The 26,077-nt window shown below is 45.9% G+C and overlaps 1 protein-coding gene across 3 annotated transcripts; it reads right to left on the bottom strand.

The window, feature by feature from the left end:
* Positions 1 to 9,657: 9,657 nt before the first annotated feature.
* Positions 9,658 to 21,513, bottom strand: SSTR5 (somatostatin receptor 5). 3 transcript variants are annotated; one of them, XM_075117567.1, is made up of 3 exons: positions 21,064 to 21,513; positions 20,579 to 20,712; positions 9,658 to 11,675 (listed from the first exon to the last, which is right to left on the bottom strand). In XM_075117567.1, exon 3 carries the CDS (start codon positions 11,613 to 11,615, stop codon positions 10,503 to 10,505), a length of 1,113 nt encoding a protein of 370 aa, XP_074973668.1. In that variant the 5' UTR covers positions 11,616 to 11,675; positions 20,579 to 20,712; positions 21,064 to 21,513; the 3' UTR covers positions 9,658 to 10,502. The 3 variants fall into 3 exon arrangements, with proteins under 3 accessions (XP_074973668.1, XP_048723772.1, XP_048723773.1); XM_048867815.2 differs by lacking the exon at positions 20,579 to 20,712; XM_048867816.2 differs by lacking the exons at positions 20,579 to 20,712; positions 21,064 to 21,513 and adding an exon at positions 20,281 to 20,404.
* Between the last annotated feature and the right edge of the window lie 4,564 nt (positions 21,514 to 26,077).

The raw sequence follows: 26,077 nt of genomic DNA, 5'->3' as shown, positions 1-26,077 counted from the left end.
GGAAATACATTAGTGACCCAAAGACAGGGAGGAAATATGAAAGTAAGGGGAAATCTCATCCAATTGGGCCAGAAGAAAGCTGAGCTTAGATCTCCCTAGGTGAAACCATTGACTCCAGAGTGAGCAGACTCAGGACAATGCTGAAAGTCCTCATCCCAGGTTGTATGTGCTAATTCTTCCCCTCGTACTCACCCATTCGTTTCAATGAGGCAACTCCCAGACTAAAGTTCTCCTCAAGGGGAGTGAGGGCAATAGAATGGGAAGATAGGAAAATTTGGGTGAGAGGTTAATTCTAAAAGATCTTCCGCAGAGGAAGAATCTGTGGGGTAGATTCTGATATCCTCACACTGTGAGTAGTTGCCTTGATTTCAATGGAGAACTACTCAATGCGAGTTATGAGATTGGAGCCCTATCATGCCAGGCGTTGAGCCCAGCCACAGTAAGAAGCAGTCTCTGCCCCAAAGATCTCATAATGTAATCAGGCCAAGGGTGCATGACAGGGCAGTCTTCTCCGCCCTCTGGACAACTGCAAACAGTCTAGGCACTTATGCATTTGCAAGCATCACTGTGTCATGTATTTGGGTCCCATCCACCAGTACAACCTCATGCAGTCCCTTGAAGTTGGAAATAAACTTCCCCCTTAGCCCACTCTCCAGGAAGGGAGGGGGAAAGATTGTCTCGTCTGAAGATCCTGTCTCCATGGCCTCTGCCAGCCTTTTTCCTTGCACTTCTTTCCTGTCCTGTGGTTGTTCCCAGCTGATGAGTTGATTGCTGTCATTAACTTGTCCACCTCCTGACTAATTAGGTCATTGAGCACCCATCTCCCAATTAAGTCCTCTCCTGGGGGGGATAGCTCATTCTTTAGTGACCAGAGTGCTGGGTCACTTATCGGCCCTTAGCACTCTGTCACAGGATGGAAGAAAGGAAGTGTATTGTTGTCATTTTACAGATGGAGAACTGAGAGGCTGTAACTTGCCTTTGGGCAAATAGGGAGGGCAGGCCCGAATAGGAATTGAATCCAGATCTTTTGTGTTCTAGCTGGTACCTTAATCAGAAGTCCACCCTTCCTCTGTGGAAAGCCTATGAACATGGGAAGCCATCTCTTTCTCAGTTAGGACACATTAAGGTATCTATTACATTGAATTAAATATGTTAGCAAAGCTACCATTCCTTCCAAAACATTTATTTAGCCAGCAGAGCAAACCTATTAATCTACTTAATAAATAAAATTAGTTTAAAGAAAAAATTAGAAAGGAAATTGATACTATATTTCCCTAATCAAGAGCCTTTCTTAGTCTGGCAGGTAAATGGTACAAACATTTCTAAAATATTGTACTGCTTCTCAAGGGAAATTTAATAGAAAGCAGGCTACAGCTCAGGAGGAGGAACATAAAAGCTTTAATCCACTTTTGTTTCCTGATCCTCGGACAGTTCATGCACTGGGCCAATCTCTCAGGCTAAATTAAGGCCTGATCCAGCTCCTAATGAAGGAAATGGAATGATGTCCGTTGACTTGATTGGGAGCTAGATCATTCCTCAGAGAAGCCTTAAAGCTACTCTATTCTACACCAGTTGCCCGGAGGGCTCATTGAAGCCACTGTTATTAGCTGAGTGTATAGCTGCCCTCTAGCACTCTGCACTGGCAGCTGGGGGTGTGGGGATGGCTTAGGAACTCTGCAGTGGCTCTATGCCACCCAAACACTGCCCTATAATGGGGATATCTTCCGGGGGCTGGATCTGCTGGTGCAAAGCTGCTCCAATGCACCTCAGGAAGGGGCCTATGTGTTCCTAACTAAACGGTAGTTGTGCTATGTAGACAGTAAAAATGCTGCAAAAGCAATTCTTGCCTTGGTCCTTGGATAATCAAGAGACTAAAATAAGTAATCACCCAATAGTCCTGATCTCTTTGTCTCTGCCAAATGGAGATCAAACCTTGGACATTTCACATTCTTCTCTTCTAATTCAAGAACCCTGGGTCGATTTTTGGAAAGGTTTCCCATTTGGGCAAAACGCCAGGCCTATCAAGCTGGTGCCACAGCCCATCGTCCATAGGACAAGCTCTGGTGCTTTCCCTCATTTTCAGTAATGCTGAACTGATTATGGAGCATTTGGTAAAGCAGCAGAACTCCCGGTCCCAGCTCTGTCTCAGACTCCCAGTGTGACTTTGGACCACAGTGTCATTTGCTATGGGACAAGGGCGGGGGGGTTGCTCCCTAAAATCAGTGGTTTGCCCTGTCTTGACTTTTCATGGGCCTGTTTGCTCCATGTTGTCTTCTATTTTGTTGTCTCCCCCCCCACAACCCCACCCGCAGATTTTGGAGGTGGTAATTAGGAAAGCGATAATTGCCGAATTTTTTCATTCATGATTCTATTTGCTGACACAGCGTTGCTTCCCCCTGCCCACAGAATTTTTTCTGAAATGAATTCCCTCCTTTGGACAAGTCACTTATCTCTGTATGCCTCAGTTTCCCATCTCTATCAAATGAGGATAATAATACTTCCTTTCTCCACCTTTTGACTGGGTTGTCTACTTACACTGTAAATTTTGTGGGGAAAGGACTGTCTCTAATAATGGGTTTGTACAGCACCTAACACAATAGGGCCTTGATCTCAGTGCTGTCATAACACAAATAATAACAATGGTGACATTTCGGTTATTTAAAGAAGGGCATTTAGAATCCAGAAGGTATAAGAAAAAAATGGTGGCTTGTTTCATTTAATGGGCACACTACCTGACAAAATCTACTCTTCTACAATGTGTTTAACAGAGAGACTAAAGGATTTACTTTAAAATATGACTGAAGAGAAAAGCACATACTGGAGATTTATCCTGAGATGATAATTTATCAATACACGTTGGCCCAATTTTATGTCTCAGAGGGGGAATGGAATGTGGTAATAAAAATTCTTGATATGCAGCAAGCATATTCCTTGTTCTAAAACCCAAGTTTTTCTTTTCCTCTTGAGTAAAAGCCGGTGGCTGTGTTAGAACAGGGAAAGTATTAATGTTCGTAAAGCATGTTGGCATCAAGCATCACTTGCTTTTCTTTCCAGTGTGTTATAAAATGATCACGGAAAGAAAAGCAGATAATGCCTAAGCACATGGCACTATTGTAACCACAGTGATAGCTCCAGGTACAGCACTATATCTGTGTGTGCAAAGCAATAAAATTCTGGATCTTCATTTACAGCACCTCTTTAGCTCCCTACGCAGCTCAAAGTGGTCGAAACATTGGACATTGGCTTCTCACGAAAAGAAAGAAAATGTCCTTACGGCTACAGAGTGGTTGACATTTGAAGTCAGCACTTCCCAGCTGTTGTCGCCCAATGGAGTGATAGTTCCATTCTTCCCCAGCTGCTGGTCCTTATGAATGTTCTTGGCTGCTTTCCCTGGTGAAATGCTGTTTTGCACATGATGTGTCTCTCTCTCTCTTTCACTGACTTACAGACACACAACTCACTCATTCTTCCATTCGTTGTATCCATGTTTCTTCATATGTCCCTAGTCACTAGGGCCAATGGATTAGGTGCTTCGATACCTTTGAGGATCTGCACCTTGGTGCTTGATGTGAACTGCAAAAAGTTCTAGTGGTTTCTTTTTCTTTTTTTTTCTTTCCTTCTTTTAAAGCAACACTTCCAAAGTGCTCCTGGAAATGCTAGGCTTCTACCTGAAAATGTGTCTCAATTACATTGAGGTCGGATCCGAAGAGCCCTGAACTTTGTGGAGCTAGGTTTTAAATCTAGATCTGATTCTGAATTGAGACTGGCCCCTTTCTCTCTATAATGAGCCAAACCAACCAGCCCGGGGCCAAATTTGGGACAGTTTTGAAATCTGGATCCAGTTCTGGATCTGAAAATTGTAGAATGGTCCCATCTCTAATCTAAATAGGCCTGTGTAGCAAACTAGCTTTGAATTTGTAATTACTCCAACACTTATAATGGCCCTGTCCAATTATAAATATTTTCTTAAGCACAATCACATATGTAACCAGAATTGCCATCCCCAAGTGCTTAAAAATGATGACCCAGGCTTCAAAAATTACGTGAGTGGCTTAAAAATTAGGATATTTTTTAAGATAATGAAAGTTGAGGTTCATTTTATTTGCCTTCTGGTTTCTTGACCTTTAAGAGAATGGCCCCAGGAACGCTCCCAGTGACCAAGTGACCCACACTCCGATGGCTGCGTGGCAGCCAGTGGGCAGCTTACAGCTGCATTTGCTAGACCAGCAAGCCCTCAGAAAAAAGGTCCAGGCGGGTTAACAAAGGGCCAAGTGGCAAGCTTAGCAGCTGGGCCAAACCTGAGCAGTGCTGTGACCACACGTGCAAGGTGGCGTTGCCTCTCATTCAGATTTGGCCCAGACGCCCCTCCATCGTCAAGCTTTTCTTCACAACCATGAGGGCTAGAAACTTACCTTTTTCTTTTAAAGGAAAGCTGAGATTCTCAAGCCATCTCCTGGTTCCAGCAGTTGGAGTTTTTAAAAAAAACTTTGCAAGACTCATGAGAAAAATCACAAGAGTTGGCAACACTGTATTGGCAACACCTTTCATTCCCTGGTTACCTGGGATACTGGATGTTGTCTTGGCCTCCTAAACTGTAAGGTCTTGAAGGCAGGGACTTTGGCTTCTCTGTGTTCTGTACAGCACCATGCACATTGGTGGCACTCAGTAAATTATACCTGCCGCTTGTATAGCACTTTTCATCCATAGATCTCAAAGCACTTTACCAAGGAGATGATTGTCATTTGTAAAATGGGGAAACTGAGGCACAGAGAGGCGAAATGGTTTACCCAAGGTCACTCAGCAGGCCCTGGCAGAGCTGGGAATAGAACCCACCAACACCCTGCCAACTTATTATGACCACTTTAGTATTTGGCTTCACAGAGGCAAGTCACTGATCACCAGAGCTACTCAGCTTTACCAGTCTTGTGCACCTAACTCTGTTTCTTTCCTCCATGTCAAGGTGGCCCCAGCTGTTACGCTGTAGATGCTGATGTTCCGTACCACTTAGTCATGCACATTGAATAGCACTGCATAGCTTTGTATGTTTGCAGAGCATTTTACAAACACTAAGCCTCATGCCATCCCTGTGTGGGGTAATTCATTATTACTGTCACTTATAAACATATCTGTAGCCTTAAACAGGTTTTCTCAGCATGACACCAGTGAGGAATATCCAGGTAATCACGTGGTGGCAGCAGATGGAAATGGTGGAATGGGAATAAAATGTGTGCGCTCATTGGTCCATGTAGCTAAGGGAGGGTTGCCTGCGATGTCCCGAAAACTCAGGAAATATATATACATTGCATGAATAAATCAACAAGTTGACACAGGTCTGCATTATGGTTTCAAGCGACTGCCTAAGAGAGGCATGAGGGAGGTTTACACAATGGTAGCAGCTCCCAGAGGCGTTGTCTGAGCCCCCGAGGGTATCTGCATCACAATATATCCTGTTACTGGGGGAAACATATTCTGTTCCATGCAGGACGCAAGGCCCTGGCCTTATTCTCAGTCCACTCCTCCTGCTCCCAGAGCGCTGCCTCGAGGGTCCCCCAGTCATCGTGCATTGCGAGAACAAGACTCTGCCTGGCTTCTCTATGAGGTCAAAGAAGGGGGGAAGGCTCCTTAACATGCCTGCCCCAGCACACACACAGGCATATAGGGTTAGGCACAACCCCCCAGGCACAACCCCCCAGTGCCCCATATGCAAGGCCGGATTAGCCCATCACTGAGCCCTAGGCAAACACACTCTTCTGAGGCACAGAAGAAAATAGCCACTGGTTGTGGCCGCAACTGACCCTCCCCTCACCCGCTCAGGCACCAGCATTCGGGCCCAGGAGCCCCTACACCCACTCCCTCCCAGTAGCCGCAGCCCCCTACTCTCCCTTCCCAGGAGCCTCGGATATCTGAATGGAACACAGCATGTGAGATGAATTTGGATAAGCAGCAGGGTTCAGATAACAACTTGAAATTCTGGCCCCATTGAAATCAATGGCAAAACTCTGATTGACTTCACTGCAGCCTGGATTTCACCCAGTACATCCAGGGATCAGTGGATAATGCTGCTCCAAGCCCATTCAATCTGTGGCTTCTCTCTGCTGAAATAAGAAGCTTTTCAATAAGGGCCCGACCCAAAGTCTCCTAAAATCAATTGACTTCGGCAGTGTCTGCAGTGAAGTCAATCGGAGTTTTGCCATTGATTTGGATCAGATCTTTAATGCTAGATGTGGTCATGGTCTTATATGTGCCCTAAATATATAAGCACATAAGAACGGCCACACTGGATCAAACCATTTGTCCATCTAGCTCAATATCCTGTCTTCCGACAGTGGCCAATGCCAGATGCTTCCGAAGGAATGAACAGAATAGGCAATCATTGAGTGACACGGGTTCACTTGGAACACCTACCAATTCGTTCCACAAAGAAATGGCATCATCTTCGCCCCATTAAGAGGTTAGGATCCCAAAGTGAAAGACTGTGATAATAATCCTGGGATGCATGTTCAGCTGACATAACTCAAGATTGCTCATTTCATGTCAATGGAGCGATGCCTCTTTATGCCAGCAGGGAATCCAGTCCATTGTCTCCATTTTTCTCAAGAGCTCTCTTAGCTTGGTACAAAAATTCATAGTTTTGCGTATGGACTTAGTTTTTCTCCCAATGGTTTAAAACCCTGGAAAAACCCTACAATAACAACCTGGTGTTTACACTTTAGTAAGGAAAAACGTTTCTCAAGCTGCCAACCTATTTTTCAAAATCATATGCATAAAATAAATGTGCAGGTATGTGTAAAACTTAACAAGAACCTCCGAATATGCCCTCTTACTCTACAGTAACTCTTCTAATATTTTATTCCTTGCAATATAAATGGGACCAAGTTATCATCATGCTCTGTTTACAGCTATTTGAATAGACTGTCTCGTTGCTTGTACAAATATCACGCTGACATTTATTTGGTGTATTAGGGCTCAGCAAAGCTCCCCAGAGATAAGCCATAAAAGGCCCGTGTACTGCAGGGAGCAATCCAGTAAAGGTTGAAGGGCTGGCATAAATGCCCTGTTGGAATAGGTCTTTTCTATCTCTTACTTCCATGCTTCTATGTCCTTTATTTCATACAAATAAACATACTTATGGAAGGACGACAGTTATTTGAACAGCAGTAGTGACAAGAAACAATATCTAGGCAAAATAAATAGCTCGTTTCAGAATTAAAAAACCAAGGTGCTAGTAGTTTGGAAAGAGGAAAACAGCATATCAGCAGTGGCGAGCTGGAGCCGGTTCGCGCGACCCCGTGGTTACAGTTGGAAGCCGTTGGAGAACCGGTGGTTAACCCGCTTCCCTGCAGGGGGCGTTGAGGCTTTGATGGGCTCCGGCCGGGAAGTGATGTAATTCCTCCTCCGGCCACCAGGGGCGCTGCGCTGCGGGAGCCACGTGGGCTGCCGCCTGGCCCTGGGCACGAGCCCTGGGGCTGCTGCTGCTCCCCCGGCCCTGGGGCTCCCGCTGCTGCCTGGTGGGTCCCTGGCTGCTCTGATGGGCAGGGGCTGCGTCCTGCTGCTCGGGCTGCTCCGAGCCGCTCTGCCCGTGAGCGCCCACCCCCCCTGCCTGCATGCAGCCACCCCCGCACCCCCTGCCCGCAGCCAGCCCCTGTCTCCAGCCACCCCCGCACCCCCTGCCCGTAGCCAGCCCCTGCCGCACCCCCTGCCCTGCCCTGCCCACAGCCAGCCCCTGTCTCCAGCCACCCCCGCACTCCCTGTCTGCAGCCAGCCCCTGCCGGACGCACCCCCTGCCTGCAGCCACCCCTGCACCCCCTGCCTGCAGCCACCCCTGCACCCCCCTGTCTCCAGCCACCCCTGCACCCCCTGTCTCCAGCCAGCCCCGTACCCCTGCCCTGCCCGCAGCCAGCCCCTGCCTGCAGCCACCCCCGCACCCCCTGCCTGCAGCCAGTTCCTGCCGCACCCCCTGCTCTGCCCGCAGCCAGCCCCTGCCTCCAGCCACCTCTGCACTCCCTGTCTGCAGCCAGCCCCTGTTTCCAGCCAGCCCCTGCTGCACACACCCCCTGCCTGCAGCCAGCCCCTGTCTCCAGCCACCCCTGCATCCCCTGCCCACAGCCAGCCACCCCCGCACCCCCTGCCCTGCCTCCAGCCACCCCCGCACCCTCTGCCTGCAGCCAGCCCCTGCCGCACCCCCTGCCCTGCCCGCAGCCAGCCCCTGCCTCCAGCCAGCCCCTGCCGCACCCCCTGCCCTGCCCGCAGCCAGCCCCTCTCTCCAACCACCTCTGCACTCCCTGCCCTGCCCGCAGCCAGCCCCTGCCGCACACACCCCCTGCCCTGCCCTGCCCTGCCCGCAGCCGGTCCCTGTCTCCAGCCACCAGCCCCTGCCGCATCCCCTGCCTGCAGCCAGCCCCTGGCTCCAGCCACCCCCGCACCCCCTGCCCCGCCTGCAGCCAGCCCCTGCTGCACCCCCTGCCCTGCCCTCAGCCAGCCCCTGTCTCCAGCCACCCCTGCAACCCCTGCCCGCACCAACCCCTGCTGCACCCCCTGCCCTACCCGTACCAGACCCTGCTGCACCCCCTGCCCTGCCCTCAGCCAGCCCTGCACCCCCCTGCCCTGCCTGCAGCCAGCTCTGACCTCCAGTCAGCCCCTGCCCTGCCTCCAGCCAGGCCCACACCCTCTGGTCTCCAGCCAACCCCACACCCTCTGGTCTCCAGCGAGCTCCGCACCCCCTGCCTCCAGCTAGCCCTGCCCCACGCCCCTCTCTGCAGCTGGCCCCACGTCCACTGGTGCCCTGCAGTTCCCAGGGCAGTAACCCTGCACACCTGCTTCAATGAGGGGGGCAGGGAGCAGCTAGGACCCACACATATGCACGCCCTAGGGTGACCAGACAGCAAGTGTGAAAAATCAGGATGGGGGTGGGGGGTAATAGGAACCTATATAAGAAAAAGACCCCAAAATCGGGACTGTCCCTATAAAATCAGGACATCTGGTCCCCCAGCACACCCCCAGGGAGCGGCAGGGACTCACACATGTGAAACGGAGCTCGTTTCTAGTTCAGGCCCATCTTTTTAAAAAAGAACTTTCGTCAGGGTTAACGTACATCCATATTTTCCCAGACAGGTCAGGTTTTTTGGTTCTTAAATCGCTGTCCGGGAGGAATTTTTAAAATTTAAAATTTAAAATTTAAAAATTCCTCCTGGGAAAATACGGACGTATGGTAACCCTATTGGTACAAAAAATACATACTGGGGCACATCCCTTAAATCAGAACTTTTTATAGGGAACCAGTTGTTAAGATTTTGGCAACTCCTCACTGCATATCAGTATTCCTTTCTTGTTTTTGGCTGAGGAGCAAATTGACCCACTGGATAGGGCACTGGGCTGGGACTCAGGACACTGAGGTGCCCTTCCTGGATCTATCACTGACCTCTCTTTTCCTGTCTGTCTTGTCTACTTCGATTGTAAGCTCATCAAGGCATAATGTCTCTCATTAGGTGTTAGTGGGCCCCTGATCTTGGCTGTAGCACGTAGGCCCTACTGTCATACAAATAATAAATAATAACAATAGTTGGCTCTATGATAAGTTAAGCATCAAGGACAAAGCTGTATCAGTTTCAGCATGAGGTGACTTAGAATGGTAGGAAAAGATACCAGCCTGCTAGCCAAGAGGGAATTCAACTTGTTTTAATTTCTGAAAATACGATTTAAATTCAGATCCACACTTACATTCAGAGCCAATAAATAGACACAAAACAGCTTTTCAGGACTTCACAATCACTGTCATTTACATAGTAATAAAGTGACGGCATTACATTTCATAAGCAGTTTGGTTTAGAATGTTATACGGCACTACGAATGAATTTTCCATTTCACATTCATTTAATAATTCTTTTTCAAGGTATTTTTATTTCTGGGTTTTTTTTCAAGGGATTTGAGACACTTCTGGGCACTGCGTTTGGAGTCTCTTATGTGGATTAATTACAGTAAAACAATGCAAATGGTTAAGCAGCACCTCAAAACTATGGCATACGCATGCTTCCAAGATCAGTAAATTAGTGCTGTGAGCTGTTCCTTTGAAAACTTCCACTTAAGAAATAGTGCTTTTTCCTTTTTTAATATAAAACATTCACTTAACAAACTTTTGAGAATACTTTGGGGCAAATGAACCAATACACTCTCTGCTTTTTGCTGACCAAAAAGCAAATAGGATGGTTAAAACAAGGTCACAGCTGCTTTGCATCACCAGAATGGCACAGAGCAGCCAGAATGTACTGGTAAATTTGTCCCCCAGCATATAGAAAGAGAAAGTGATAACACGTCTGATTGCTTTAGCTACAGTGCCTTGGGCATTCCACAGAATCCAGTATAGTCCATAATTCTTTCATGGGGGAGGGGGAATCTATGTACATTTGTATGAGCTTGTGGGTCTCAGGATTTCAGTTTCATTTCTGATTTTGATCCCCCCAGTTTTTCAGCTCTGTAGTTTATTTACAGTTTTTCAAGCCAGGACCTTACACCTTACTTGTTTGCATATGTCCATTGAATTCCATGTTTCTCTGGGTTAGCATTGCTTCTTGCAAGCGGCTGCTGTTCTCCTGCCTGTGCTTGGTTGGATCTCCGTCTTCAACACCATTCCCCTTCCGGAGACATAAAACTTTCTGAAAACTCTGCTTGAAGTTGTCAGAGAGAAATCCATAAAGTATGGGGTTGGCACAGCTGTTTGCATAGGACAGAACCACCACAAAGAAGTAAACACCAAGTAACCCAGGTTCTTCTGGCAAGGTGGATATCAAATTAACAATGTTCAGTATATAAAATGGGAGCCAGCAAAACACAAAGACAACCACAATGATGACCACCATCCTGGTCACTTTCCTCTCTGACCGTCTGCGCCTTGTAGACCCAACTCGGACCCCAGAAGACTTGACCTTAATCACGATCAGCAAGTAGCAGAGGCAGATCACCATCAGGGGTCCAAAAAATCCTAAAACCGACGTGTAAATGATGAAGGCTGCTGACCATATGTTTACTGGCTCTGGCCAGTTCATGTTGCAGGTGTGAAGGTGTTCCTGAACATCTGAAAATATAATGACTGGAAGAACCACCAAGAATGAGAAAGTCCAGACTGTTGTACTGATCAGTTTGGCCACCCTTGGACGCCGCCATTTGGTGGACTTGATGGGATGAACTACTGCAAGGTAGCGATCCATACTCATGACAGTCAAGCAAAAGATACTGGTGAATTGATTAATGCCGTCTACGGTCATAACGAGCCGACACCAAAAGGCGCCAAAGGGCCAGTAAGAGATGGCGTTCTGAGTAGCCAGGAACGGCAAGCCAAGCATGAAGAGTACATCGGCTACTGCTAAATTCAAGATGTAAATGTTGGTGACTGTTTTCATCTTGGCATAACGCAAAACCACATAAATGACCAAGGTGTTCCCACTGAGTCCGATTGCACATACAAGGAGATATATGATAGAGATAAGAACTGTGTGAACGTCTTTGGACACAGGCAGTCCTGGCATAGTCCTATTCCCCGTCATGTTCATCAGTGAGGAAGAATTTACATCTTGGGCACTGACCTCCATGCCAAAAGCACTGGAAAAATATAAAGGATCCATTTTTTCTTTCCCAATTTTTGTTAAGGCTGAGATAGATTAAGATTCACAACCATCTTGTTCCTGAAATAAGAAAAGGAAAGAAGAAAGAGAAGAAAAAAAGAATTTTGAAAAGCCATGCATTTGATGGGCAACATCCAGAACTGGATTTTACGTTAAGCATCTGTTGTAGGCATTGCTCAGTGTACCATAAACGTAATTACAAGTATAATCAACAATCGTTTTTGTATCAAGCAGGTGTTGCATTGGTATACAACATCCCCAATAAATAATAATATAAGAATCTATTATTCTTTTCTATGATTAATCACCAAGCTGGAACAGACCAATAGCTCATCACAATAGGGGCACATAAGTCTCGGTTTCATCCTCAGGAGCTGTTTGGAAAGGAATACGCCTGAAAAGCAGAGATGGAACTTTCAAATACAGATGCAGATTTTGAACACTCCAGAGTTCAGGGGCATTTGGATCCAGAGTTCTAGGTCAAGCCCATCACTACTCTAAAGCTTTGAAACCAAAAAGTGAGTTTTATGTATTGTTTTTTGCCCATCATTGTTTATAATATTGTGCTGGCATGTGGGTAGCAAGAGCAATCTTTTCCCAAGAAAGCATTGCCAGTCATGAATGTTAATTTCTGCGCACTGTCTCATGCCACTTCGAAGACAATGTGTCATTTGAATGATTCTATAACCCATCTGCCTTATGCCTCATCTCTTTCCGGGACCCAAAAAGAAGGTGAAATTCTCTGCTTTCCAGTGTGGAAAAACCACCTGAGCTCCTACTGAAAGAGATTAGCCATTAATTTAGGGCCAGATTTTCAAAGGGTTTTTAGCAACCAAAGTGTCACTATAGAACCTGCTGGGCTGAGGCCTTTTGAAAATCTGGGCTCAGCTATAGCTGCTGATTGGTTTAAAATCTACCCATCATTTGCTATATTCTGGTCCGTAATGGCTATGCATTAATCCATTGTGAGTAGCAACAGGCTTGAACCGAAATTCCAAATCTAAATGCCTAAGGGGAGAAGGGTGTTTTTAAAATCCAGACCGTATTTGCAGCTGAAGCTCATTCCACTGAAATATTTCCCGGATCTGCCTGCTCACATACAAACAATCTGATCTGATAGATTCAGATGCCACTTACAGTCTGCCTGAACCACTTGAAAACCCACGGGAAACATCAGCACCTGTGTAGGTGGGGAAAAATAAAACCATCCATTACAGCAAACAAAGCCTGAGTATAAATTCACTGATATCTATGACGGGAAGTCCTATGTTCTGGGACATTTAAGAATAGACAAAGCACTAGATGTAGCACTCATGAATGCAAAGAAAACTGCATTAGAAAGGAACAGATCAGCTCATTTCCAGCTCTAAATCCTAAATCCATTAGCTTTTCCCGGACGCTCTTTCTGCATGACCCCAACTTATGATTTGAGCTCTGTGTAAAGAAAACGCCTTTCGTGAGCCCTGACTTCAATGGGTGCCCTGACAGTCAGTAATAATAATTCCCAGCTCTTACAGAACATTTTATTTCAGTAGATCTCAAGCCACTTTACAAAGGAAGTCAGCATCATTATCAAACCTTTTGCAGGCGGGGAAGGCATGGCCCAGAGGTGAAGCAACTTGCCCAAGGTCACCCAGTAGTTGAGCTAGGAGCAAAACGCAGGTCTCCTGTTTCTCAGCTCAGTGCACTATCTACTAGGCCACACACATTTGAGTAGGAGTTAAGGTTTATTAGCCAAGCTGAGTAGGGGGAACTTTTCCAAGCTTCTGCCTCCACTGTGGCTGACTCACACTGATGTTATTTATTACTGTATCTCTTGCATGAGCACTCTGTCTAGCTAGTTTATGGAGCCACCACTACAAGCGTAATGAGGTGCAAAACAGACAGTGTAGAACTGCAGAAGAGTTTACATTCAGAACCTTGCGGTCAGCTCAGGAGATTACTTCTCTCTCTTTCATCCACTACATTCACAGTGGGCCATAGTGTAAGTGCCTCCAGCTCTCAGTAATAATAGGAAATAGTTTGTTCTGGTTCTGAAATGTGCAGGTGCGGAGTCCATGTCTGAAGAAAACAGTCTGCTTTATCATTGGCAATTGGGGAAGATGTGCCAGCGAAGACAAAAACTGCACGAAGATTAGGACAGAAAACTGAAGGGGACTGCGGTTGAAGATCACAAGTACATGCTGTAGCTAGAGTATTCATCCCTGGATGTCTTCTAGTCAAGAGTGGTTGCTCTTTCTGGAAGATATGCTTTAGCCAAATACAAGTTACTGGGCTCCATACAGGAGTAAATGGGTGAAATTTAAGGGCCTGTGATTTACAGAAGGTCAGATTAAATGATCTAATGGTCCCATCTGCCATTAAACTCTATGAAACTATAGCAAATATGGGAGAAAAGAAATTGGAGGGGAATTTGCAGGTTCTGTACCTGATGAACGGCCACACTACCTTGTGTTTTTGACAGTGCAGTGATGGCCCTGATAGAAGACCCTTGATAGATACAGTAGGCAAGTAACTTCTGAGATTGTATAGCTCACAAGCTAAAGAGGAGTGGGCTAGGTTAATATTTAGCTGAGGAGCCTCCAAATACATTTCAGAGTAACAGCCGTGTTAGTTAGTTAGCTACAGCGCTGTAGCTCACGAAAGCTTATGCTCAAATAAATTGGTTAGTCTCTAAGGTGCCACAAGTCCTCCTTTTCTTTTTCCAAATACATTACCACCCACGTTCTACAGAAAGTGGGGCTGGTGCTTCTGTGAGTGGTACTCTTCCCTGCGGTGTGCCCATTCTGACCGTGTCCCAGCATTGTTGGGAAAGGAACTTGTGCTGCTGGAAGAAACGACTCTCAGTGGAGATGCAAAAACAAGGTCCTAATGACTTTTTTCTTTAGAGATTCCTCAACAGATTTTTATTTTATTCTATTTTGTAAAAGCAGGAGTTTTAGCCCTGGCACTCTTATTAGATTCTATCTGGTGCATTTTGTATTTTCGGTTCCATGGAAACCACATAGCTGTTGCTTACATGATAAAATGCTACTTCTAAACTCATCATGTTGCAATTTTTATCGCAAAATCTTTCACAAATTTCCATCAATCCGTGATACCCTGAGTACTGGCTAAATTCACAAGGAACTACCATCATCCCTACATTTGAGTTCTGGATGCCTTACTTGGGGAGAAGTACAAAACCAGCTACCTCGGGGCTCAGCACGCCCAGTGGGGGAATGTGTGGGCAAAGTTTTAACTCTTAAGAACCCTCCTGTTTGTGTGCTGGCTCTGGCAGTCTTGAAAAAAATTGAACCTCTGCCTTTTGTGCCAATGCCCCCTGAGGGTTGAAAGCCAGATGCACTAATTGGTAGTGAAACCCATGGGAATGACAGAGGACAAGGAAATTCACAAGACCTCAAGCAGGTAAGATGATATCTGAAGACATTCAAGCTCTGAGTTTCTCTCTGCTTTGTGATATCAAGGCAAGACTAGGGTTGAGAAAGGCTTGAGTTGATATGTCTGCACTTTGCCAGGAGCAGTTCTCCTCCCCTGGCTTGTTCTGATGCGACCAGCCTCCAGATTGCTCACTCTGTTTGAGAACTATCTGGGGAAGGAAGAAGCAGGCCACATCAGGAATGCAAGTGGGGGATGGGGAATATAGACATGCAGTCCAGAATGGCACCACACAGAGATGTGCTGGGTTGGCAGACAAGAGGAAATGGGCAGGGAACATGAGGTTATCGGGTTTTATGGGACAGGCATATCCCAGGGGAGCATGGGGTAGAGAACTGGGGAAGAAATGTTTTCTTCTTTGGGGGAGAAAATAGGACATGGAGGGAAGCATAGCTCTTCAGTGCATATCTTTATACAGAAAGAAGAGTTTTGCTGTTGTAGACTCCGAAAGCTCCACTCTTTCCATCTGCTATTTCAGCATCTTTAATGAATCAATAATAATAATACTTAGCTCTTATACAGCACTTGACCCCCGTAGGTCTCAAAGCGCTTTAGACAGGCGATCGGTATCACCTCACCCTCGCCAGCAGCAGTTACTTCTCTACCGTACTGTCACTTCCGTTTCACCACCCATCTTCAAGCTATGCTTTTCAAGGATTCAAGAAAGCTTGCCTTCAAGGGGTTCTCTCAGATCATAGGCTGGTACAACCCACATTTCAGATTTAGAGAAATGCTTCCATTACTAAGAACCTACTACTGCTGCCAGCTAATGGAGCTCCACCATTAGACTCGTGCGGTTTCAGTGCTGAAGATCTCAGTTTCAACCTCTGAGATGATACAGGTGGGGTTGTTCTACATATCTGAAACCCATCCGTTGCTGCCCTGAGGACCTGAGGATGAAAATGACTATAAGCAAAGGCAAAACTGCTTTTATTCCATTTCATACTCCAAGCTGAGAGAAATATAGAAGGTAAATAAACAGCTTAAAGAGAAGAGCAGTAAATAGGATTTTAATTTTTTTTTTCAATTTTAATAAGCTAGGGCTCGATTCTCCAAACTTTACATGTCCAATTGTGTGCATGATTTGAATGTACAATTACCTTTATTGCATGCATGAAATCAGATATTTGTGCATGCAAATGGTCATTCAGGCACACAAATGGCCATTTGCAAATTCAACGGTGCAGTTTGAATTTGCAGCGTTGGTAACTGCATTCATAAATTAGGCTTGCAATTCAGTGTACTTGCTCCAAATTGTGCTATATACAGTACCACAGTTACAATAGCAAAGCTAAGGCTTATCAAGCCTAATACTTCAGGACATAAACTTGTCACCAACAGAGATCAGGAAGAAGTTGCATAAAAACCAGAATCTTTGTGGGTAAAGGTTTCATCGGCTCCTGCGACTTACTCGCCAACTGGAATCATAATCTTCTCTGTACAGCATCAAATTTACTCGGTGTGAAGAGAATTAAGATAACAGAAAGTTAGATTATGGCTTTTCAGTGAAGAATAAGCAGCAGGAGCAGATGAAATGCGAACCTGCCAGATAGATCCTATTTTAAAGCAAGTGATGGAATTTAGTCATAGAAAAACCAGCTGGGCAAATAGCCAGGACACATCAGTAGAATTGTACCTCAATTTTGACTGTTTCTCAAAGTTTCCCACAATGTGCCAGGGGAGCTACTGGTTTTGATGGGGAGAAAAATGGCTGCACTACTGCCTCCTAAGAGTGCTCCTGTTGTGAAGCAAGGATACTGCCCCCTCCCTCAAATACAAGAGAATGGGGAGGCAGGACAGCTGAGCTCACTGCTTCTCCACTGCAGAGAGGGAAATCCAGCTCTTCGTTTAACAGGTGAAGCAAGAGGAGGGGCTTGAAATGAAGGAGCGGACCCTCAGCCAGCGTAAACGGGTGAAGCTCTATTGAAGTCAAAGGACACAGTACCTGAGGATCTGGCCTTAGGAGGAGTGTGTGTTGAGGTAGGCAGGGGCGTAAAACAATATAATAAATGTGTAACTCTGCTAGACACCAAAAGCCAGGGTTTTAGCAGGGACACTGGTTCATTACAACTACCCTGCCGGGGAGAGGGCTTAGTAAACATCATCACGCTGAACAAGGGGGTAAGCCAGGCTGCCCGCATCCCCAAAGGAACCCCCCACCCCAAAAAAAAAAGTGGCCCATCAATTAAGAGGAAAAACCTGTGGGCCACGACCTGCCCAAAATACTCACCGAGCTTTTAACATTTCAAGCCCAACATTGCTTGTTTTTAGCCGGCTGATTTGACAGCTGTATAACTATGTCTCTCGGGAATGTGAACACCTCCTGAGAGACGTAGATATCCTGATCTAACTCCCAGAGTAGCCAGTGCTAGGTCAAGAGCAGAATTCTTCCATCGACCTAGCTACTGCCTCTTGGGAGGAAGATTACCTAGGGCAATGGGTGAACCCTTCTGTTGGCGTAGGTAGAGTCTACACTGTAGCATTTTCAGTGTAGGCAAGCCCTTAGCACTGCCGGCAACCTTCAAACTCTCTATGCATATCAATCTAACCCCCAGACTCCCACTGCATTTCAAGTGACCTCCCACTGTTACCCCTTCTGCTTAACAATCTATCCCACCTTGTATTTAACTCACAGACTCTGCTTCCTTCCCAGAGCTGAGGAGGAGCTCAAAAGCTTGTGCATTCTGCCAAAGTTGTCCAGTAAAAGATGTTACCTCACCTATCTTGTCTCTCTCTTAATAAACCGAGTTGGGCAAAGATTTTTCAATAAAACCCTTTTTTTTTAACTAAATGAAAATTTCCATTTTTGTGGAAATTTTTCAATTTTCAGTCGCAATTATTTTTAGCAAATTTTTCAATTTTTTAAAATTCAGCATTCACAGTTTTTGCTTCTCTCCCCCCTCCCCCATGGAAAAAGGGATGGAAAAGTTGGGAGAAAATGAGAGAGAGTAATTTTTTCTCACTTTTTCAAACGTCCCTTTTTTCTCATTGGAAAAAACATTTTAAAAAACAAGAGAAATCTTTTTTCTCCTTGGCTGAAGTGAAACCAACATGTGCAAAACCTGTTGACAAAATTTTTAAAAAATGAAAAAAATTGTGAAAAATTTTAATGAAACAAAAATTGTTCCATTCTCCATTTTTCACAAAATAAAGCCTTTTCTTCTGCTTCTTCTTCTAAATAAATAAATAACATAGAGCTTTTTTCACCTGATTAGTTGATACCACAGATACTGACTGACTTTGAGGGCAAATATACGATGTGTTACCATTTTGGCTTTGGGTAATGTATCAAATTTTTAGCAATTATATTTTTCTGCTGACAATTTTAGTGTTATCACCCTCATGACCGGCCATTATGTATTTTATATACATATTAGAGCAGGACAAATAATTCATTGTGATAAATTATCCCATGAACTGTGCCCTTTTCAGTTTATAAAATGTTCATAAATGCATATTTGCAATTTGCAAGTCTTTGTGGAATAATTCATACAAAATGTTTCAGACTTTGGCATGTTCATAAATTATCCCTTTTGACTAATGGTTCCTGGGGTGTGAGTGGCCACGTAAGTCACATGGCATTATTTCTGCTCCCTGACTGGTTGTCTAAAATGTTTTAAACAGAAGAATAGTGAATAGTGATTAATCAACAGTGAATACTTTTCTTCGTACACAAATACACTTGTTCATGTGAGAGTCATTCCAGCAGCCCTACGTTTCTATGATTTAGTGATTCTATAATTCAGGTAAATGAAAGTGCTTTCATGCAACTATCCATGAAAAGGTGTTAAATGGTACAATCACAGAATGAGCAGTGGTGGTTTGGCATTCACACATATACTTATGGGCACGGTATTAATAATATGTATCTAGATCTCACATGCAAAGAGTAAATATTTTCTGCCTGCATTGTAACCCTAACTAAGCAAAATTCTATGCATTTGTTTCCCAATAAACACATGCAGTTCATGCAGTCCCTGCCTATCTACTGGTGACTAGCATTTTGCTCCACTTGTTCAGCTTCTGTTGCTATAACCTCTCCAGGTCATTGCTCATTACAAAGATCAAACAACGTGGAGCTTGTCTGCTATGACAAGATCTACATACACCGCTTCAACAACCACCTCTACAGACAACTCTCCCCACCTCTAAGTGATCACTTTAAAGCATCCCTAAAAAACTTTGGGCTGCCTTTAAAAACTAACCTCTATTAGGCAAGCACTCCATTTGTTGCTGCATGCAAGGTGACTGCTTAGGACTGCCTGGGTCACTTGTCACTGTATTATATATGCATTTATATGTACATGGGCATGAACACATATGCAATGTACGTGTGCAGATGGGCTCAGATTCCTTGAGTCGCTGCTGTATTTGAAAGCAACTTTTAGCCATCCGGAGCTATTTGCATGAACACGCACACCACACCTTGTCCCTTAGGAAAGATAAACTGTCTAACTATTTTAAGCAGGTACATTCTCAGGAGGTTTGATCAGTAGCTCTAGTGGGGTCTCGGGGGCTCTAGTTACATTGTCTGCTTGAACTTCCATGCCTTTCATATAAACGTCCCATTAAAACAACCAACACAGCCCCGCTCAAGGACCCCACAAAGAGACAGATGCCTAAATCCCCGTGGGGGGTGGGGGGAAAGGTCCTTTTCACCTGGCTTTGCAAACAATTCCTCCGTTATCTCCGATCTGCCCTAAGAAGGAAAGTTTTAAGGAAATGGGAGCTCCAGACTGTGCATGGGTAAAATATTTGCATTATTAATACAAACTTGATACCACTCTGGCCTCAGCCTCCTATTTACTTTACCCCCTCAGGCGAAGTGAGTTCAGATGCACTTTGCCACCCCCTCCCTGATCAGTTATTAAAGTCTTTTCTCTCACGAATAGGTTGCAAGACGCAGAGGGAAAGTCTGTGCAAATTTGGCCATCAATCGGCTGGGATTTCAAAGGAGCCTAAGGGTGTTAGATGCCCAGCTCAGAATGGAATAGGTGCCTAACTCTTTTAGGAGACAAAGGCAGGATCCCTGAGGACAAGCTGGAGATGAAAAGGGACCGCAAAAGAAGAAAGATCTTTCCAGTGCCCCTTCCTTGTGCCCCCGTACTGGCCTGGCCATAGACACTGGTGAATGTCACAAACCCCAGCCCCATAAATCTCTCCACACGCCTCTCTTCCAGTCCCGGCTTCCTTTGGCACATGGAAAAAACCAAGGGGGCAGGGTTACCTGCGTGTCTGTGGATTCTTCTTTGCAAGAGCAAGGTAGGAAATAAACTGCCCCCGCTTCCCAGTTCCAAGGAGCCCAAGTAGATGTCACACGCCCCTGGGCTACAGCCCCGAGCCGACTCTTCTCCCCCGAAGCCAGCTAAAGGAGGATCAGATCCCCCCCACCCCCGCCGCGCCCCACCCCTTTACGGGCTTTAAAACGGGCGTGAAAGGCAAGCAGCTGGTTGCCGCGCTCGCCCAGCCCAGCCCCACGGCGATCCGTGCAGCCAGGGGGCAGGCCAGGGGGAGCAGCGACCTACCTGCCGCAGCGGCGGGGACGGACGCGGATAACACGCTGCCAGAAAAGAGAAGCGGTGCCAGGATCCGCTTGGGAAAGGTCCTGTGTAAACGGGGGATGGTTGCGAAGCCTGGGTCCCTCACAGGGGCTCGGAGGCTGGGAAACACCAGGGAGAGGGCTACTTAGCAAAAGGCGGGCGGGGGGGGGTCCCAATTTCCACTTCCCCCAGCGACCAGCTGGAGTCTCCGGGGCTCCGGGTGGCGCGTTCAAAGGGAGGGAAGTTGCAGGGGCCGCCTGGCGCTCCAGCAGCTGGCTGCAAAGTTATCCAAGCGCGCCCCGAAGAGCAGAGAGAGAAACTCCCCGTCTGGGATCTTCCAAGCCTGGCTCCTTCCCTGGTAAGGGGGGGGGGGGCTCACTCCAGGTCCTTTAGTGGCAGGGGTCCCCCGCCTATGGGGTGTGTGGGTGTGGGTGGGTGTGTGAAAGAATGGGTGAAGGGGAGACGCTTACCTGCGCTGCCTTTGCTCTGGATCCCTTTGCTTCCTTGTCTTTAACCCCCCACCCCGCCGCTTTTAAAGATCTGGGGGCCGGGGAGAGGGGTTGGTTTGGCTGGCGGCTGCTTCTGGGATCCCTATGGCAGGTGGGTGTCCTCTGGAGCTTCGCCGCCTGCTGCTTCAGAAATGCCTCCCTTTCTCTGGTTTCCTTCTGGGGCTTGCAGGCTGTTCAGGGTAAATGGCCCCCCCTGCCTCTCTCAGAGCCCTCCACAGGGGGATCTCTCCTCCCCTCTCCAAGCCCTGCTCTTCCCAGCCCTCTGGGGAACTAGGCAAAGCTCAGCCTGCGGATGCAGAGAGAGCAGCAGCCTCTGGTCCTTTGCACCTACGCCCCAAGTCCGGTGGGTCACTCACTGCGCAGGGATTTTAAGGGAGGCTTTTTAATAGATTCCCCCTCTCTCCTTCATGATGCTGGGTCTGTCTCCAGGAAATCGTTCTTTTACACACACACACACACACACACACACAATTCATCACCATGGCATCTGTCACAGCTTAATAGTCTTTAGCCAGTCACTTGGAGTGTATCTTTCTTTTCCTCCTGGATAAATGAGCAGATCATTCTGAAGACCTGGGTGGGAAAGGATCCATTAGCTCATCTGGGTCTATCTCCCTACCAGGTCAGGAATGTCCCGAAGGATTAACTGGTTGAGAGTCTTTCCACTGATTTCAGTGGGTTGTGGATCAGGCCCCTAAAACAGAACAGCTGAAAAATATTGGACTATAGGGCCATATTTTGCATTGATTTGCTCCCCTGTTGCTATCCCATTGACTTCCCTGGGGTTGCCCTAGGTATTAGGTGGCTGGAGTATTTGGCTCTCCTCTTTGAATGCAGCAAGGGAACAAATGAGACACATATGTCTTCTCTCCCATTTTTCCCCTGCACCCTTCTTCCCCACACCGGTGCAGCCCCTATGCCAGGAGTAGTCAATGATTTTTTGTCCAGGTCCAGAGTTCTTGATCAAAGTATAATCAAGGATAGGCTCTAGAGAACATCATAATAAAACAACAATAATGCTTATAAGAAGTAAATAAAAAGATGTCATGGTCCATTCAAAAATGTCTGGGGGTCCAGATGTGGCCCAGGGTCTGCAGTCTACCCCGCCCTACACCATCCTTGCCCACTGAAATACCTAAATCAACCATCCGCTGCAGTCCCGCGCATTCACGTTGCTCGCACGGCCCTCTTCACAATGCCACTGCATGCTGCAGACATGACCTTGTGCCACGAGGAAGCTGAAAATGTTGACATGTATTAGCCTGTGTGTGACGGGGGAGAACACTGTGCTGTTATCCCTGTTCAGAGCTAGACTGGCCCCTCCAGGCACTCGGTTATTCATCGACATGCACGGAATGGCCTTCTTCGTGACAACTTCTATGATCTTAATCCCCTGCCACGGCTTTTCAATTAGACAGCTGCCATTGAGGCAGATGTATAAATGCAAAACATAAAGGAGAAAAAGCCTGTTTTCAGCATGTCTCTTTCTAATGGAGTCTGCTGATGTATTTATGATCCTGTATCGCTAAATTAAACTAAGGCTCCAGCCCGCTCTGGCCATGACAATGGGGGCAATCATCTGATAACCCTAGCGTTGGGTTGCTAACCAGAAAGGAAGCCGAGGTTTTGATTGCCCTCTTTGAAAACATCAGATAAAATGTGGTACACTTGCCACGTTGTGAATATCAACGTGAATAAAAATAGTGTTCATTGCAAGTGAACTTTTCTCAGAGGCTAATGTACACTAAAAAGAGTGAGAGCTGCTGAAAACACACTGAATTCATGAAGGTTGCCCAAAAGAAATGACACGTATTCTGAATAAAGAGCTGGATCTTGCAAATACTTGTTGTTGTTATTATTGGGTGGGATTTCAGGGGCGCTGAGAGCCATTGTAACTGTAAACCCTGGATATAATATAATCCACTTCAAGCTGCTGCATCCCCAGTTCCAGCACCTATGTGGGATTTTCAAAAGCACCCAGTATTGGTCTATTTCTGCTCCCATTGACTTCAGTGATCAAATTCCCAATGGGAGCAGAGTTAGGTCAACACTGAGCTGAAAAATAGAGAATGTTTTGGGATTGCTTTAAGAGAAAAACATTTAGAAAACCTGAGTCAGCTGTTTTCCCTCTTGAATTAATTGATGAGCAGCAGAAGAAGGAACCGAGACTGGTTGCTTGAATGGGAAAGTAATATTATTCCAGAATAATGAGGATAAGTCTTTTGTTTTGGTTCAACCTGTTTTAAAGGCAGGGATTCTGATTCGGATCCAGCTCCTGAATTTATACATTGTGGAGGTGTTGTGGTCAGGGACTTGAGGCTGGGATTCTCTAATTAGAACGGCTAAGTGGGTTTAGCTCGACCCAAGTACACCTCAGAGGGGTGTGAAGACAAGTAGGAAACACAGGACAAATTTGTGCCCCTCTGAGCCAGTGGCTGCCACAGCCACCATGAGAACAATATTTAGTGCTTTTAGACCACAATTCAGTTTGGTATTTAAGGACACGAGTAGTCTCAATGGAGCCAATCACTGAAGTCAATGGAATTAGTAATTTGCTTAAAATTAGACACACACTGGACTTGATGAATGGGAGTCATAATCCATAGCTCTTAAAGTGCTTCATAAAAGTGGGTGAGCAGCATTCGTTTACAAAAAGGGGAAACTGAGGCACAGAGTGGGTAAGTGGCTTGCCCAAGGTCATGTAGCCAGTCAGAGCTGGGAAATGAAGGCATGTTCCTGAATCCCAGTCTGGGGCCTTATTCATTCAACCATGTTGCCTTGTTGAACCAGACCTGCTGGCCTTGAAACACAGTGAACTCCACTGGTCTGGAGCTCCTAGTATTAGATCTGATACTTAGGGGCTGTGAGCCTCCTCTATGTTCAAATCCTGGCTTATATCTGAGGGAAGAAAATGTCAAGTACTGTAAAACAAGCAAACATCTCACTGAAATGAAAAAACATGCCCATTTGATAAAACGTATTTGATTTTGTCTATAAATACTTGGACAAACCTAAGAAATGTTTGGATGCTCATTTGAACCTAGTCTGAGTAATCTCAGCCTTCTAGGTCTGTACAATTAATTTGAAATCTGTCCAGAACAGACTTTTCGTGATAGCTTATTGACGAGACGGTTAGGGGGCTTCTTGATCATGGTCTATACATTCCTATTCAGAGGTAGATAACAAAGGGTCTCATACTGGAAGACTCTTTAGTCTAGCAGACAAAGGTATAACAAGATCCAACGAATGGAAGATGGAGTCAGAAATCATGAAAGTGGAAATCAGACACAACTTTTAACAGTGAGGGCAATTAAGCACAGGGATAGAGTCCCAGTCACGAATTCTCCATCAGCTGGAGCCATTGATCCTGTAGCTGGGGGTGTGAATGCAGGTCCTGTAGACATACTCACCCTAGCTTTAATCTAGCTAAAACTGGAAGAAAGGACACCATGTCTGTGGCTGCACAAGCTTGCCTGACCCCTGCTGTATTAATTCAGATGGGATATACGGGCCCAAAGAGTCAAAGTGTTAACTTGACCCTGAAACTGTCCAACAGTAAACAGTGTTCACCAAGGTTTGGGGTTTGGTATACAGAGACCTCAGGTTGTTTATATCCATGGCAAACCCACCATTAGACAGCCTTTTAACCTTTTATCAAAGCTATAGAAAAAAGAAGGAAAAACAATGAAGGCATTTAAAATGTAAAGTATTAAGACTTTTATTTTAACAGCATGCGGTATTCCCTGTCCCTTTTGCTGGATAGCGCTTTTAGGAGGAACATTTCCCCCCCACAACACACACACATTTCACAGTTTTTAGATGGTGTCAAAGATGGTAATAATTGTCCCTTTGGGGGCAGGGGAAGCGGGAGAAGTTAGTTGAGATAGGCCAAAGCTGCTGTTATTACTGTTGTTGTTAAAGTCCAATCCCATTGCCTAGAGGACAAAACAAGAGAAATACACCCAAAAGGGAAGAGAACAGAATAGCAGTGTTAGAAAGTGCGGCTTCTGTCTCTGGTGTTGACTCACTTACAACCTCATGGCTGGAAAAGCACAGGTCCACAATCTGATCAGCCACTCGGAGAGCTGGCAAATTTAGACAGAGGGGAGAAAGGAGTAGGATAAGAAAGAGAAGGAATAAAGTGGGAAAGGAAAAGGACACACAAGGGAGGGAATGGGGGTATGTGACAAAGTCTCTCATCCCAGGTGGTATTTGGGGTTCAGCCAGAGCTGGTGGAGGTGTTAATGTCATCTGGATCATCCGGCCCCATCTGGTCAGGACATCTCTGAGGATCAGGACAACAATGGCCCAGTGATGTCCCAGTGAATCTTGGGGTCCCAGGAGATGGTGAGGATGGCAGCCATGTTGGCATAGCACACTACTTCCTGTTCTTCCATCTTCCGGTCAACAAGCATCCCCATCTGATAATTTCCTGCCAAATTTTCAAGAACCCCCAAAAGGAGTGATGGGTGGGATAGCTCATCTGCTCCTTATTTTGTTCACCAATTAGGCCTAGTTTCTGACACACCAATTTCAGTTAAGTGATCCCACACTTCTCTTGTTTACCAGACATGATCTTAACACAGACCTTGAATTATATCGAGAGGTTTTTTTGTTTGGACTAATTCAGTTTTCCTGTCTCACTTTTGAACCTTTGGTGAACTTTTATCCATGGTTCAACGAGGGTAAATTTGTAGGCCCAATAATTATGACACCCCTGTGTCCATATTCATTTGTGCATCCTTCGCTAAACCCACCCCACTGCTTCATCACTGCTATTTTTAGAGAGCTAAATAGATTACAGTTAGTGCAGGTACATCTACATGAACTGCAAATTATACCCCTAGCTGTAGTGTAGGTGTATCCTTTAAATCAAGAATGGATGTTATTTTTTTCTAAAATATACACTCTAGTTTAGCTACATGTTGTTGCATTTTGCTGTAGAAATTAGTGGGTAAATTCTTTGCTCTGTATT

The sequence above is a fragment of the Caretta caretta genome, chromosome 10 (assembly GCF_965140235.1).
Source record: "Caretta caretta isolate rCarCar2 chromosome 10, rCarCar1.hap1, whole genome shotgun sequence".
Lineage (NCBI taxonomy): Eukaryota > Metazoa > Chordata > Testudines > Cheloniidae > Caretta > Caretta caretta.
This window is presented reverse-complemented; position numbering and strand designations above follow the sequence as displayed.

Bases quoted from the DNA above. Each gene is read 5' to 3' on its own strand.
- SSTR5 (XM_075117567.1), bottom strand. From the start codon at position 11,615: ATGGATCCTTTATATTTTTCCAGTGCTTTTGGCATGGAGGTCAGTGCC.